General features: G+C 33.1%; 1 protein-coding gene across 1 annotated transcript in view; it reads left to right on the top strand.

Moving 5' to 3' along the window:
* Positions 1-16,838, top strand: part of LOC130641637 (cyclin-dependent kinase 2 homolog) — a 39,489-nt gene that overhangs the window by 7,443 nt on the left and 15,208 nt on the right. The window contains exons 9-15 of the mRNA XM_057448517.1: positions 908-970; positions 1,711-1,772; positions 1,984-2,045; positions 2,557-2,617; positions 2,790-2,849; positions 2,929-3,022; positions 3,097-3,157. Coding sequence (XP_057304500.1) covers positions 908-970; positions 1,711-1,772; positions 1,984-2,045; positions 2,557-2,617; positions 2,790-2,849; positions 2,929-3,022; positions 3,097-3,157 — 463 coding nt within the window. The remainder of the gene's footprint in view (positions 1-907; positions 971-1,710; positions 1,773-1,983; positions 2,046-2,556; positions 2,618-2,789; positions 2,850-2,928; positions 3,023-3,096; positions 3,158-16,838) is intronic.

The raw sequence follows: 16,838 nt of genomic DNA, 5'->3' as shown, positions 1-16,838 counted from the left end.
TTTTTATTGTTTTTATTTATCCATTGTTTGTATTCATTCAAATAAGAATATTCATTCATTGTTTTTATTTATTCGTTTTGTATATTCATTCATTTATATGTAGCCGTGCATGAAAGTCTTTTAAAAAGTTAATGCGAATCTTGTGTAATCGAATATTTTTTCAGCTTTCCTGAACTAAAAAAAATAAATTAACTAGCGGTTCTTATAAATCCTACAAAACCAAGGAAAATTTCTACTCTTTGAAAGAAATTTACTAATAAGGAGTAACGAGGTTAATGTGAAACAGTTTGATTTGTCAGTTTCACAGTACCTTAAGAATCGTATTCTCGTATTTTTGGAATTCTAAAAAAAATTGAGTCCAGTGTAAGTCCTCTTTACACTGACACATTTTAAATTTTGTAATAACCCAACATTGCATTATAAATGAATCTCTAGTACATAATGTCATCAGACACACAATTTTATGCACTAAGGTAATGTTTTTTATTAGTGGAATGTTGTGGTATTTTTTGAAAACAGCCATGAATACCGAATCAGTTGGAAGGCAACATCTGCAAGTTAAAACCGATAACTCAAAAGATATTAAATTTTGCGGGTACAAAATTTATTTTCACATTGCATTTCATTATTTTGAAACGTTTGGCATATTTAATATTGCAAAAGCAGTAATACAACTCAATGATATATTCTTATAATTTCTTTAAAATTAAATTTTACGGACACATATTTTCACTAATTTAAGTTGTCAAATTAATTGTTCGAATTTCATTAAAATTTACAATTTTTAGTGTTAATACCTTCAAAATACATCATTTTACGGTGCTACAAAATCACGAAATTTTTATTCATTTTGACGTAATTTGACAAATTAGCATTTTCTATTGTTCATGATAAATATATCTTTCAGCATACAGACTTATGCATGTTTCTAGAAGAGAGACCGTTTGGATTGCATGCACAAAACGCCAAGGTATGTGCAACGACTGGGCACTGTCTTCTTGTGCCTTGCCACTCATTAACACGCATCATCTAATATATTATATTCTCTAATTCGATACAACGCTCGAAAAAGTGCTTTAAGATAAAGAAATGGAAGATATCTTAATCAACTTTTTTGTGTATTATACGTTACTTTACTATGATGGTATCTTACTGGTTGGGTTACAAAGAGGAGTGAACAGTGAAATTACGTACGTAAGATCGAAAAGAGAGGGAGCGTTGTCCTGACAGTGGACAGCTGCGTGCCATATGTAAATGGGGTCAAAACATCAGTTACATAATGCCTATGTTCTAAATAGATTGCTCCTAAGATAATAACAATAACTAAACTATGGACGGTACTTTTCTGCAATGTTGTCCTGCTGAAAACTGTCCTTTCGGGTATATAATTTTTTTCTGTCATACTGGTAGCATTATGGTAGAGCGTTTGTTACCCGTGAGGAAGATCTTGAGTTTAAATTTCAACCGAGTCATGTCAGAGATTATAAATATATAGATTATAATATAGATAATAGAGATTATAATTATAGTATAAATCTATCCACTCTGCTTAGCGTTCAGCATGAGAATAGGATTGATATGGCTTAGTGGTTGTCTAGTTGAGTGATTATTGTCTTGCACAGATTTTCCATAGGACCCTTGTCGATAGCCTTGTTGTTATCCTAGGTTAATAAGTTTAATACAATAATAGTGATAATAATATGCGTTTAGCTACTTCTGTTCCAGTTGTTTCGTGGTCTTTGTTATATTCATCAAAAAAAGATTTTGCATAGGTAAGTGTTTTTATGGTAAAATGAACAACTTATCCACACTATGATACACCGTATGTTTTTTATCTTGTTAATTGATTTATAAGCTATGGAATTGAGCTTGGGATTAAAGAGTGAGATTTTTAACAACTACTTCGCTAAATAAAATGTGAATATTTCATGGCAGTATCAACTGCACCCAAACTTCCTGTGCGTGTATTGTTTTTATTGTTAGGGATATTAAACCTCAAAATATTTTGTTGAGTAATCGTGGAGAGTTAAAATTGGCAGATTTTGGTAAGTATCATGTGTGACCACGTTTATTCAAGTTCTATTTTTTCATGGAAAGTCAATTTAAATACTTAAATATTTAGTACCATTACAAACACCATTTTATATACTGTAACATGCTAAACACCTCATACCACAGCCCTTCGGTAATTAATGTAAATGTCTTGACTTTGTTTGTTCGTTTCTTTGTTCGTTTGTGTGAAATTGGTTAATTGGAAAGATCTAAAAAAGTACAATAAAATCATAAAAAATTTCTATGTCACCTGGAAATATTTGCTAAAAGTGACTAGCTGTAACAATATTTCTGATTTGGACAACTTTGAGTATATATTTATCTCCAGATGACTTACAGACGATGCCAACTTTAATACAAAATAACCAGTTTAGTTTTATTATTTTTTGACTATTTATAAAAACCGCAGTGTATAATGTAAGTGTTTCATTATATTGGAGTTGACCCCTATTATTAGTAGAAACGAGGGGACTGCTAAATAATGACTCTCTACTTTGCTTTCAGGATTAGCTCGTGCGAAGTCAGTTCCTAGCCAAACGTATACAAACGAAATAGTCACTTTGTGGTAAGCTGCTTGTAATAAATATTGTTCATGTTTAGCTCCTTAACAGAGCTTCTCTTTTCTCGGACGGTAGTGAATGAATTTTCAATTCGCGCTGGATGATCATGTAATTTATTCATTCCCTCTGCACTTGTGTGTTAAAAATTTGTCAAGAAGATATGTGCAATATTTTCAGGTATAGACCACCGGACGTTTTACTTGGTTCGACACATTACACAACCTCACTGGATATGTGGTAACATGACCATTTATACACATATGTAATTGTTATATCTGCGTAAATAATGTACCTATTTATTTCTGTTTGTGTACAGGGGTGTTGGCTGTATCTTTGTAGAGATGATTAGCGGTTACCCATTGTTCCCAGGTGTAAAAAGTGCACAAGATCAGTTAAATAAAATTTTTAAAGTAAGTGCCTTATCTCAGACAAAATCTGTTTTTTATTTGTTGTGGTTACTTTCATTTTTTATCTGTAATTCTAGGTGACTGGAACACCTACTGTCGAGGAATGGCCACATGTAAACAATATTTTGTACACTCGCGGTGGGTATCCAGTTGTTCTAACTACAAAACTTAAAATATTTATGTGGCTCTTTAGAGCCACATAAATATTTTAAATAAATATAGTATACATTGATCTTGACAACCTCTCAAATTTTTAAGATTTAAGCTTTAAGTAAATTAGATATTATTCAATATTATGTATAAAAAAACTAAAATTATATTGACATGTAAGCCAATAAATTTCACTTTAAACAACTGAAAAGCTTTCACCCGGATAGTTCCAGTGCAAGAGTAACTCATAAAGATCCAAATTCCAGTGCGGTATTCAGTCTAATCAATGCAGTGAACATTCCAGGCTTACAAATATAACAAAACACAAAATCACATGTAAGCCTGCAACCTTCACTTAGAATACTTTTTAAACTTACTGAGCTTAAAGACTGTATTGAACTGAGTCACTCCTCAAAATTTTGAACTTAGATATTGAAGTAACCCTGATTTATGCACTTCTAGGTAAAAAACTGTTAAAAATAAAAATTTTAAAACGTCACACAGTTTTTGAACACGTTCCTAATTGGCGTCGGTTTAAGATGTTCGTAGTAAAACTTTCATAAAACCTAACTCCATACCTATCAACAGCTGGCGAATATGCTACTCACGATAATAAATACATTTGAGATCTGAAAAATCCTTTGTATATAGCCTTCGTTGTCTATAGAAGGGATTGCAGGATAGTCTTGTTATGGTAGGACCAAGACATCTATGTGTCATACAACGTTTTTACTCATAACTATATAGAGGTATATATACTATTGTCTCACTTACTCAATATACAAATATAAAACACTCCCTTGAATATAGCTCGAAAACAAATGTTAAAACATACCAGAAATAGTTGTCCCTGAGTAAATGCCAACTTAAAGATAGGCAGTATGGAGGCGTTATTTTATGCGCGCAACAAAAAAAACAATAGTTTTCCAGTAAATTTTTTCACGGTAACAGGCATCCTTGTCCTTTCACAATCGGGTTGCCTAACATCAGAGCCAGTATCGCTCACCTGACCGTCGACTCGGAACGGGATAGGGTAATAGGCTTATTTGGTATAACAAAAAAAAAAAAACCTATTTGGCTCGTACTAATTTTTGCGCATAGCAATAGAATGTATTTCGCGGGGTTTCCCCACGAATAACAAGGAAAAAATAGTTAAATCCTGTGTTTCAAACAAAATTTCTGTTTCTTTTGTGTATGCTGTGTAATTATATTTTCGTGTGTAATAATTTTTGCGCAAATCATTTTGCGCGTAATTTCTGTATTAAATTCTCTGCGAATAAACAACTTGTGTATTTCGAAATAATTTTCCAAGAGCACAGAGTCGTTAGTGATCGATAAACATGGCTAATGATTACAGGGTGGCCACAAGTCATGGAATTTCTGGAAATCATGGAATAGTCATGGAATTTTATTTGGTCTGGAAAAAGTCATGGAAAACAGGATTTTCATAAAAAAGTCATGGAAAAGTCATGGAACTTTTTTTCCTTGACAACCTAAGTTTTTGACTGGCTGAATAATTTTGCAGTTTATATTTTGTAGCATAAATTTCAAGAAAACTTAATTTCAATTTTTTGAACAGTTTCATTGTCAAGCTTTGTTGCAATATAACATAGTTGTGTTTGGTTTTATTATACTATAAATTTGTTTTATTATACATTATGTCATGTGACTGCTTAGTTTACAAGCAATGATAACTTATATTGATGTTATCTGTGTGGTAAAATCGTTTTCAATCAATGTTTCATCTAAGGAAGGGAGTCCTAGCATAGTTCTAGCTTGTAGCATGGGACAGGAATATATTAACTTATTAACATTGATGTTGAGGAGGTCCAGAATCAGTTGACATGGTGAACACAGGCACAGCTGTAAAGGTTATCTTGCGGTCAATAGAGATAACACATGGGGTAAAACATCAGTTCCGAAAAGATTGTGTGGCTTTTTTAACTAATCTGATATTGAAGCTACAAGAGAGAAGTCCTTTGAAGTATCTTATCGTTCGATGCTTCTCCTCATTATCACCAGTCAATATGGTACAGAACCAACAGAAAGCTACAAGTCAGTTTATATCTCTGGTTGAAAAGCTTCATCAGGTTGATCATGTGTTGCCTTCTGTGGCAGATTCTGCAAAAGAAGAGCTTGAGAAATTCTTGTCATCGCTCGACGCACTTACTAAGGAAGAGTTTGTGCAATTTGATTTCAGCAAATCAAGAGTGGATGAATTCCTAAGGCCGTATTTCAAAGATCAAAAAGCGTTATAGGCCATCTGTAAAGTGATCTTCACATTATCACACAGTCAATCTGCTGTTGAACGGGGATTTAGTATCAATAAAGAACTGTTGATTGAGAATCTTCAAGAGAAATCTATTGTTAGCCAAAGAGTTGTATATGACCACCTACAATCATCCAATGTGGATTTGCATGAGTATCAATTGCGTAATGGTCTGTTGAAAAGTTGTAAAGCTGCCAGACAAAGATACGGAACACATCTGGAAGACCAAAAAAGAAAAGTCAACGAAGACAAGAAATCAAACAAACGAAAATCAATAACAGACGAATCAACAATGTTAAAAACTATAAGAAAAGATTAATCTCATCCATCAATGCACTGAACACGGATATTGAAAAACTCTGCTACAAAGCTGAGGAGAACATGGACTTTTTAGTTAAAGCAAATGCTTTTAGAAGGAAGGTCACCGAAAAGAAAGCTAACATAGCCAAACTAGATAAAGCTGTGGAGAAGCTAATGATCTTCAGAAAGAAAAGTAACGTCAATGCTCACAGACTCTATATAGGATATTAGTTGATATTTGTTGTTTTTCTAGTCAATTTTTTTTTACAGTTCTGATTTTATATGAATATTCTGTATGAATATATATGTTCTTTATATTTTGACACGATTTTGTTGTTTTTCATCATGTAGAAGAAAGTGCTTGTACTTTTTTCAGCAAAGTTGTTCTCTAAATAATGAAATTTCGGGTTTGTTTGATAATTGATTCATTTGGGGGTTTAATTTTTCTTAACAGTTTTGGTCATGGAAAAGTCATGGAATTTCTTTTACCAAATTCTGTGGCCACCCTGGATTACTTTTTGCAAGCAGGTACTTCAAAGGCGAGGAAATTGTATAAATGAGAGATGAAGAGATTATGTTACATCAGAAAAGGAGTTTACAAGTGGCAAATAAGATATGGAAGCATAACACACTTATTGGTGAAAGAGTTGTTGTAACAGATACATTAAGTTTGTTATTTCACCAAACATCAAACAATATCAAACAAACATAGAAAGAGAGTTTATGCAATAAAATACATCCATATTTTGGAAGCTCAGAATTTTTTCTTCCAGCATTTTAGGTGCATTTCAGTAAACATCTATAACAGTCTTTCAGATAAGATAAAAGAACTTCTTCGAATACGGTTAAAGAAGTTTGACCCTTATTAGTAACAAAATTAATCGAAGCAACAAAACCACATGGACATTTGTTGATCAACATTTTTATAATTGCATGTACCACATTGTGTAAATTTTTGTCCAACCTTTTTATTGAATGATTGATTTGTGCATTGTGGATACATGTTAATCATAACACCTATCACTTCTGGATTTCGAAGTACTTGGTTCAATTTCAACTGGATCTCCTTCCAATCTTTCAAATATTCATCAATATTGACTGTTTTCCTGTTCAAGGCAAGCGATTTATTAAACTTTTTAATTGTTGTAGTTGGTGTTGTCGTGAGCTTTCCCCTAGAAATCTTTAAGCAACAAATCATTGAATTTATACCATTTATATTTTTTTAATTAACTCTATGCTTCATCCCAGACAGTCATTGATGATGCTTGTTCAGGTCGTCCATAATCACCGCTTTTCTCAAAACTTTTACAGATTTGTCAGTTTTCTTAGTGTCCGTTCCTTTTTTGGTGTGATCCATTTCAAGCAACCAGCGACAGAGTATCTGCCACTGGATTTTGATGCAAGATCGGCTATCTTCACAAAAACTTTATCATTTTTAGTGAATGTGACAGAGCTAATCACAGTCACAACTTTACTGCCACAATACGAATTTTAAAAATTGATACCATAGCCACTGAGAAAAATTTTCGTAAGTGTAACTGGTTCTCCAGAAATTTTCTTTGATAAAAACAGTTCTCTGGACATGGACGCATTACTTTTCATCATAATTCGAACCGTATTATAACTATCGGGAGCAGTTTGTTTTTTTACATAAAAATAAGGATTTTCACTTTTACTGGTATCCAATTTGGACACTTCAAAGATATAACTAGTAGAATCTAAAGTATAATTAATAATGGATATTTGTTGATTCGCAAGAAAAAAAGGATGCAGAAACTGTTAGATGATGGATAATTTCGTCATTTTCAAACAATTTGCTCATTTTCAATTTACAAATTTTAAACTGATTTTGAAGTTATTTATTTTCGAGAATAAGATATTGAAAATACATTTGCCGGTACTAATTTTTCGCAAATCTGTGAAAATTTCTAGGTAACATAATCTACAGTGTGATAGCATAAGAATATAAAATATCTATCTTTCGTGTTGGCAAATAATTGTTAAAGTAAACTTAGAATGGCTACAATGTATAAAAATATTACCGATGATGTTGTGGGTAAAGCTGGAGGTGATGCTCCAGTATTTGAATTAGTGTCAATTTTCTTTTTTTTTTTTGAGTACATGAAGAATTTATTGGCTCTAAATATAAATAAAAAAGAGATGTTTATGATTGCTTTGTTGTGAGACAGCATAACTATATTTTTACGTAAAATATATACAAAAGGGAGGCTATAGTTATATGATAATATAAAAAAAGAAAAAAAACTTTCCTGGATTTTTATTTTTATTGGAGTTTCTTCTCTCTCTTTCTATAGATTTACTTTTTTTCGGTGTTTGAACGGATGACATAATTGGTCCACACAATAAATGAAAACCAGTTTTGCCTAATTAGGAACATAAACTATTAAATAATTAACAATTAGTAAAATAATAGTACTGAAGAAAGAGATTGTTTAGTTGGATAAAACAAGTGTTCTATTCGCATTATCTTCCTTTCTAAATAGGTAGCTAGAACATTTTTTAACTGCTTGTAATCTACCAAGTGTCATGATTCAGTAACAAAATCATATAATAAACGAACTCTTGACAGCAATAAGCTAAACCAACAACTTTTTTCAGTTTCTCCAAAATATTCCCAAGGTTGATCTAAAGTTAACCCCTGTGACTTACGTATAGTAATTGTCCAAGACAATTTAAGTGGTAACTGTTGACGTTGAAAGAACCAACCTAGTGTGTCTGATGAATTAATTAAAGGAGTAATTGGAACACATCTCGATATATCTGAAAGACAACTTGGACCTGTATAATCCTTAACAAATTGAACTATAACTGTAATTAGTAAATTGGGGTGAAATTTGTTTCTCATATATTATAATTTTTACATAGCTCATAGCACCGTTGCAAAGTACCTGCTCAGTCCACAGATTTCAAGTAAGCACGATACAAGCATTTTTAAAGAGAAGTAATTTGTGTTGCAATTATCCCATATCATCAGGAGACAACTTCACTGCAGCAGAATTACTGCGTCGAGCATTAACAACATTTATAGGGAAACCAACTTTGTTCAATTTCTGATAATTATAACATGCAACTTTCTCATTTCCAACGGATAGTCTTATTGCATTTTCTATAAAACAATCTAAGCTGGGTGATTTTAAAGGACATCTAGTCAGTAAAGCTTGTCAATCATCAACAGCACCTTTACTGTTCCTCCAATTGTTGAGCAAAGAACAAAATATATCCTTTTTTTATTTGCACCTGTTTCTCTTTGATCAACTATCAACTTGATAACTTTCTCAAACGAGCGGTAAATGTAATAACCCTACATTTGTAAAGGGTTTGATGGTGCTGTATGGTAAATAAGATGATCACCAATAGGTAGTAGATGTGCAATATCTCCTACAAGAATAACTGAGATCCAACCAAATGGTAGCATAAGTTTGCCTGTACCTCCGACATTTCTGTAGTAGCAAAACATGTAAAGCATCTATGATATAAATTTTGCCAGAACCAGCCATGCCTGTAATTAGTGGTAACAATTGTTTTTCAGGAGAATTAATATAATGGTAAAAATGAGAGAATAAGTTTCTCCATTTTGACATGTTTGGTGGCGCTGTCAAGGGTATCATCCTAGGCGTTATAATAACATGTGACATTTTAAAGGCCTGTACTCCAAAATGGTACATATTCTTCGCTTTCTAGAGCGAACAAATATTCATTCCATTCTGAAATGATGTCAATTTCAGCACTGCCAATCACAACTCTATTTGGTTATCAACCCAAGGTTTATATTTAATGAGTTGATATTTGCAATATAGTGCGGAGTTGGGACCTTTTGGTGACTGACTATAATTAGGAAAAGCACGTACAATGACCTCAGTTAACTGCTTTACTGCAACATTACTCTTAACAATGTAAGTGGGTATAAACGTGTATTAGGGATAATGCTAATACATTTTTAAGACTGTCTTTGAATTGACGTGTGAATGCATAGTGATCAAGGACAGACGCCTTATTTAAAAGATTTTCATAATTCTCATCCCAATCTGCTGTAGATATTTCATCATAATTGCGTTGACATGAATAAATTATCAGCTTCTGTCACATACCTGGATCTGGAGGATTAGGGTTATGAGTGGATAGTATGAAATCATCATAGGCGCACACCTTTTGTTTTAGATCTTTTCCAGCTAGTACTAATCTTCGCAATTTCAGTTGTTTAAATTCACTGATGTAATTTCTGTCTATAAGTTTTTTGGAGAACAGGTATCCATCTTAAGTTAATTTTATTAGTTTGCACACGTCGGGGTCGTTATTTAATTAACCCACTTCATATCAATGTATGGAACCTCTTTGCAAAGCATACTCATACCTATACCAATGCCACTTAGCATTTATACACTTGTATAACCACAATTTACAAATGCTTCAGTTCTTTGAGTAAAAACCCAATCAAGTATATGTGGATGATTAATAACATTACCTCTCCTATTTGACAAGTCTCACATTTTAAAAGTTATGAAATTTTGGCAAATGAAGGTCTGCACAAGAAAGGGTCAAAAAAATTGCAAGCGCTTCTTTTTTAAAATGGTAGCCTTTAATTCTTGTTTGTCTTTGTTTCAAAAGGCATTTGTACCTGTTACATTCTTAGCATAATACATCAGTTTTGACATAAAGCTTTGATGATCATTACTTAAAATCATGTTTCTTAAAGAAATTACATTACCCTAAAAGTCTTTTTCCATACAGAATTTGAGTGCTCAGTAAGCTAATCGTGGATGAGCAGCAAATCTATAATACCACTTACCATTAATTTACTCTGAAAAAATTATTAGATGTTTCAATTTCATTAAAAAGTATTTTACTGGCCTCTCAGAAATTACTCTGATGGTATCACTTGCAGTTGGGTCACCTATACCATCAGAAAATAAAGTTGCCAATAAAAAGGTTGCTAAAGTAGCTAGTTTTAAATTCCTAAAGTGTTGTTGAACCAATTTGCCAATTAAAATTAGGAATGTCATCAGTATCAGGTTAAAAAGTTGATCTGACATTAGTTTTTTTGGTCTCCATATGCAGTTGTAAAGCTGTTAACTTTATCTTTGTCGCTGTAAACATTGTCATTTAAATCGTTATCATAGGGTCCAGAATCATACAGGGTTTTTGAGTCAAATTCGCCATTCGCTTGAACATTATGGGTGGCAACTTTGTAATTGTCCCTTTTGTAAAAGTTTTCCCAATTTGACGGGGTCAAAGAAAACATCACTGTAAAGGGGGTTGTTCCCAACCAATGCAAAACATCTTAAAATCTTTACTATGATTGTTCTTTCCAAGTACAGTAAAAGTACTGGTAAGTCTTCTGGACAATTTGGCTGAACATTTGCTAGCTCTTGGACATCCTGGTGCAGAGTAAGAACATGTCCTTTATAAGCCTTCTGATTACCTCGTGGTTTAGTGCATTATCGGAAATGTTCTGGCTTTCCACATCTTTTCAAATTGTGTAAATTTTTTAATTCCACAGGTACAGGAGAGGGTATCATATTGTATTCTGAGCTATATTTTTTAAGATGCTTCTTATTAAGTTTGCATCTCCAACATGAAAATCTGTTGATCTCAGAATCTTTTAAAAATTGTTTTAATGAATAAGGCCAAGCTTTTTTACAGAAAAATTTGGTGAGCTGTGTTTTTTAAAAATTTTAATTAGTCTGTAAAGGCTAAAATACACAATAAGTTTAAACAGACTGTTTAGTTGTAAGAAAAAACTTAAGTTTCGTTGCAAGTAATGTGCCTGTATACACGTTAAGATAAAATGTATAAGTTTTTTTAAAAAACTCTTTTTTCACATTGAATACGAAAGAAAAACACGTAAATCTTCCGTTGCTGGTATTGTTATAGCAGCAGCAGGGTAAGTGTTGAAAGAAAAAAAAGCGGTTATGATTAGAAATTAAAAAATATGCTCAAATTTTCAGTTTAAACAGGAGCTCGTTAATCATTCTGTTAATTTCAATAGAAAAAACTTAGCAAAAGTTGAACATGTCCAACTTTTAAAAAAACTTATAAAACCGAAAAAAGTTGTACATCTTTGCTGTTTACACGGTAAGTTTTTTATCTTACATTTAAACAGTCTGTTTAAACTTACAGTGTATTTTAGCTTTAACATTAGTTTTCGCTGTCTATATTTAGCTAAAGCTAGCTAGACCATAACATAAATATAAGAATTCTCGTGGTTACCAAAGCAAAACAAAAAACTTCCATTGAGTTTTCGTTTTTTACTGCACTGATTCCTGTTTGTGAGAATAGCAGCTGCGTTTTGGGAGCAGGTGTCAAAATCACGTTTAAAATTGCACCATGTGCTTTCTTTTGTTTAAAATTCAAAACTAATCATCTTCACAAATTAATGGCTCATTGTTAAAAATTAAGACAAATTCAGGACAACAAGCTAAATTTTAGTTTATTTATTTATTAAATAGTCGATAAAGCCCGTGGAAAAATCCACTGAGGCAGGATAAAATTGAAAAATAAGCGTCATATGAATTTTGATGACGTCAGAAACCATTACTGCAAAAAATTAGAACCTTGTTTTTACGTTGCCTCTATAGTGCGGAGTTTAAAGCGCTGATCAAGAAAATGTATGTAATCACGTGCTTTTGATAAATGATTAATGAGATATAAAGGTTAAAAAATTTGCTGACGTCAGCACTGACCCGTCTAGACCCCTCAATTTTTTTTTTAGAAATTTGCACTCCTGCTGCCTTCATCGTATAGATCTTGAAAGGCTGATCAAGAAAATGTATAGGATCGTGTACTTTTGACAAACAGGTGCAGAAATATTAGGGTTTAAAGGTTTTTTGATGACGTCATTAACCTGTCCATTCCGAAACGGATTCCCTGACCTAGGTTTGGGAAACCTACCCAAATTGGTCCCAGGTAGTCCCTAGTTACCCACACAGGAGATGACGTCAGTTATTTCCACCCGTTTCCAAATTATTAAGCCTTAAATTTAAAAGTGCAATGCAATGGCTTCACTAATCTTAATATACTTTCCTTTGACGTCAATATTGCTTTAACGTCAAAGTTTGCTAATTTACAGAACAAATTTATAGGCGATGTTTTATAGATTTTATCAAAGAAATTTTATCCACTTTGCAAAAGTGACAGACAGACACACAGAACTGGCGTATTATTATATAGATTTGAACAGCAGAGGCAAGAAATTTTTTTTAACCCTATTTTTTATTTGTTTGTTTGTTTATAAAATATTTATACAGGATAGGTCGTTTCAGTTTATATACATAATGTCTGCGTTTACAGCGTATTTGAAGATACTACAATGACGTAGGCAGGTGTCAATATTGTTCAAGTGAAATAAAAATAACGTTGGTCCAAGAATTATCCTTGTGGAACTCCTCTGAAGACTGGATAGTCCCTAAAGAGGTGACCGTCGTAAAATACACAGTGCTTAAAGTTTAAAGAAAACTATTTCAAACCAAATCAATTCCTTTCCAGTTATTTCGTAAGATGGTAATTTGGATAGGAGGAACGAATGACTAACCGTGTCGAATGCCTTACTTAAATCAATGTAAGTCACCCATGTTAGGTAGCCATTGTCCATGTTTTTACGAATATTATCAACCAAGATGTTACCGGTTAATTCCGTTGATCTGTGCCGGCGGAAACCAAACTGACTGTTTTTCAGCAAATAGTTGTTTTCAATATACTTTGAGAGTTGGTGATGTACAACGCGTTCAAGTATTTTGGACAGACATGGCAATACGGAAATTGGCTGGTAGTTGGTAAAGTCTGATTTTGATTCTGATTTGTGAAGTGGAGTAATTTTAAAGTAGGGGAGCGGAAAATATCTTCTATTTGCAGAGCCGACTATAAGCCGTGGGCAAAAAATGAGAATAAATTCAAATATCGCTAAGCCAAAATATATTTACATGTACCGTATTTTCTGGTATATAACCCGCGGCTTATACGTTGATTTTTACGACTTCCACCGTTGGTGCGGGTTATAATGTGGTGCGGGTTATGTGATAAGTTTTATATTTTCTGTCATTAATTGTGAAATTTAAAGTTTATACATTCAATGAAGAAAATAGTACAATGGGATAAAATGCGTACATTAATATAACTGCATGCGCGATCCTATATCTACCTAATCTTCTTTAACTACGTGATTTAATTTTTTTCGCACAGTGAAATTGTTTTAACTTTCTATTGCTTGCCATTGCTAACATGAGCTCTCTCTCTCTCTCTCTGAAACACAATTCTGGAGATCATTTTTCTTTTGTGTTGAATGTAATTCTAATCTATTTATATCTTTGCAATCACATTAAGCACATTGAAATGATTTGCTTCCGGTAATAGAACAATATAGCAGGTATCATTTTAGGTTTAATTGACAGGTATTTCACAACCTAGTGCCCAGGACTTAATTATTAATTCCTGTTAAAAATATTGAAAAATGTTAAAATTAAAGTATAGATAATAATTTTCTTTTTTATCTTCGTTACCTTCGAGTAACAGGTCGCCGCTAAAAATATCAAGAATAAATATACAATTAATTAGACACACGCAACTATCTCCTCCTTATTGCCACCATTCATTTTATCATGCACACTGTGATTGCTGAGATATAAATAGATAACAAAATTCTATAAACATTAGAGAAGGACGTTGGGTACATCGCTGTTACAGACAATCCGTGATAATTATTATGTTGTTTATTTTTATGCCATAAAAACTTAAATATACATAAAAAACAGAGGTTTTACTTTAGGTTTATAACCTGATAGAAAGGTTTTTGTTTGTTTGTTTGTTTAATCGCAGGGAGCAAGAGTTATTATTGGCTGAAACTAATGTCTACAAATAAAAAGAAAACAGCGTTGTCTGATTTAATACTGTCGGCATTAGCAGAAGATCAACTTGTCAAATTAATTTTAATTCATTATAATTTCGGCAATCAGAGACAAGGAAGTTAGGACTGAGAGAGACGCTGGATGGATGGATGGATGGATGGATGGATGGATGGATGGATGGATGGATGGATGGATGGATGGATGGATGGATGGATGGATGGATGGATGGATGGATGGATGGATGGATGGATGGATGGATGGATGGATGGATGGATGGATGGATGGATGGATGGATGGATGGATGGATGGATGGATGGATGGATGGATGGATGGATGGATGGATGGATGGATGGATGGATGGATGGATGGATGGATGGATGGATGGATGGATGGATGGATGGATGGATGGATGGATGGATGGATGGATGGATGGATGGATGGATGGATGGATGGATGGATGGATGGATGGATGGATGGATGGATGGATGGATGGATGGATGGATGGATGGATGGATGGATGGATGGATGGATGGATGGATGGATGGATGGATGGATGGATGGATGGATGGATGGATGGATGGATGGAGATAGATTTGTTCTTCTTTATTTTCAATTTTTGTGTTCTGGGACCGAGGTTGCTTACTTTTATAAAAAAAACTACCACATTCGAATATGAAAATAATTCGAATGTTGTTGTCGAACAAGTATAAAAGTTGATGTTGTTGTCAGAATTTTTTTTAAAAAGAAGAAAAACATACAATAATATACCGTCACAAAGAGAACAGATTGGAAATGTATCAGACATTTGTATACATTTTCAATTCGTCTCTTTGGGATGAATCGAAGTTTAGTATTCTAAGTAATAAACTGATTAAACTTTTATCCAGAGAAGGCTAGCAAGCTACCTAGTGAGAAAGCGAAATAAAAGCAGGTGTGTTGTTTAGATTATCTGGTAGAGAAATGAATTTAGCCGATTTTTCAGCCGTTTTAACTTTCAGAGCTAAATTTTCCCTTAAATATTAAGTTCCTTGTGTCTTGAGCTGGAGGATATGTTAGAGAAGAATTTTATAAATTGTAAAGAGTAAATATTCCGTTATTATTGTTTTTGACGCTACGAAGTGGGTGATTCAGTGTTAATGTCGTTATAATAAACCTAATGTAAACACAGTTAAATCAATGTTTACATCTGTTACGTTACGATCGTTTGAAATATTCGATTTCTCACTTTCAACACGCTCAATTGTTATCATGAACGGCACGTTTGCGTTGTTTTCTTGATACATAAGATCAAAATAATTGATTTTCTTGATTATCAGTTTGGGTCTATAAGGCAAACGGTTCTTTTAATATTAATAATATTACGGTAGATATATTATATGCCAAAATAATTCAAGTTTTTATGTTTCGCTTTATGTGTTGTTAACTGTTGATTTCTTATATTTCGAGTAAAATTTGTATGCAATAGACTGAATATCTGATTTGGTATGATGCGTTCCAAACTGTACATTGTTGAAATTCTGTAATAACCTTTTTTGCATGACTTAACAAAATATGTTGGGTTTTTTTAATGGGATACTATTTTTCCTGCTGTACTTCTGGCATGGCAAAGCAAGTATATAATTTTAGCAGATTTAGCTTTTTTCCATAACTGTTTTTAAACACCTTCGATTTTGTTGGAAATTTTATTTTAATTTTATTTTATATTTTTTGTTGCACCTGCTTATATTTGTAAACGTTTTATTTCAGCGGGTATAAATATAGAACAAGAAAGCGGGGCGGTTTGAACACTCACACGCTTTTGACCCTGACATTCTAGCATACTCAATGACCCGGACTTACTGCGTTCCTCTGGTTCTATTGTCAAATTTTCCTTCTATAAGATTCTGAAGATGTTAAGGTTCGACGCATGCGCATAAGAACGTATATATATGGGCATGGCTGCTGGCGCTCTCTCAATGTTTTCATTCCCAGTTCTCTATTCGAAGCGCGGTTCGTACAAGGGTTTGCTATCAGACTTAGTAGACCACGAGAACGCAGAGAAATGGTTTACGGGTAGACTATGACATTCTGGCAGTTGAAAGAGGATTTTTTTTAGATTTTTCTGAGCTTAGTGAGAGTTTTATCGTAAGGGGGGCAGCAACAGTGCTTGCATTTAGAGGGAAATAGACTGAATGGAAATAAAAGACTATAAAACAACTTCAACATTTTCTTTTGTCTTTCGACAAACTAAAACCATAAATAA

Source organism: Hydractinia symbiolongicarpus, chromosome 4, assembly GCF_029227915.1.
Source record: "Hydractinia symbiolongicarpus strain clone_291-10 chromosome 4, HSymV2.1, whole genome shotgun sequence".
NCBI lineage: Eukaryota > Metazoa > Cnidaria > Hydrozoa > Anthoathecata > Hydractiniidae > Hydractinia > Hydractinia symbiolongicarpus.
Note: the sequence above shows the minus strand (reverse complement) of the source record. Positions and strands in the feature narration are given on the sequence as shown.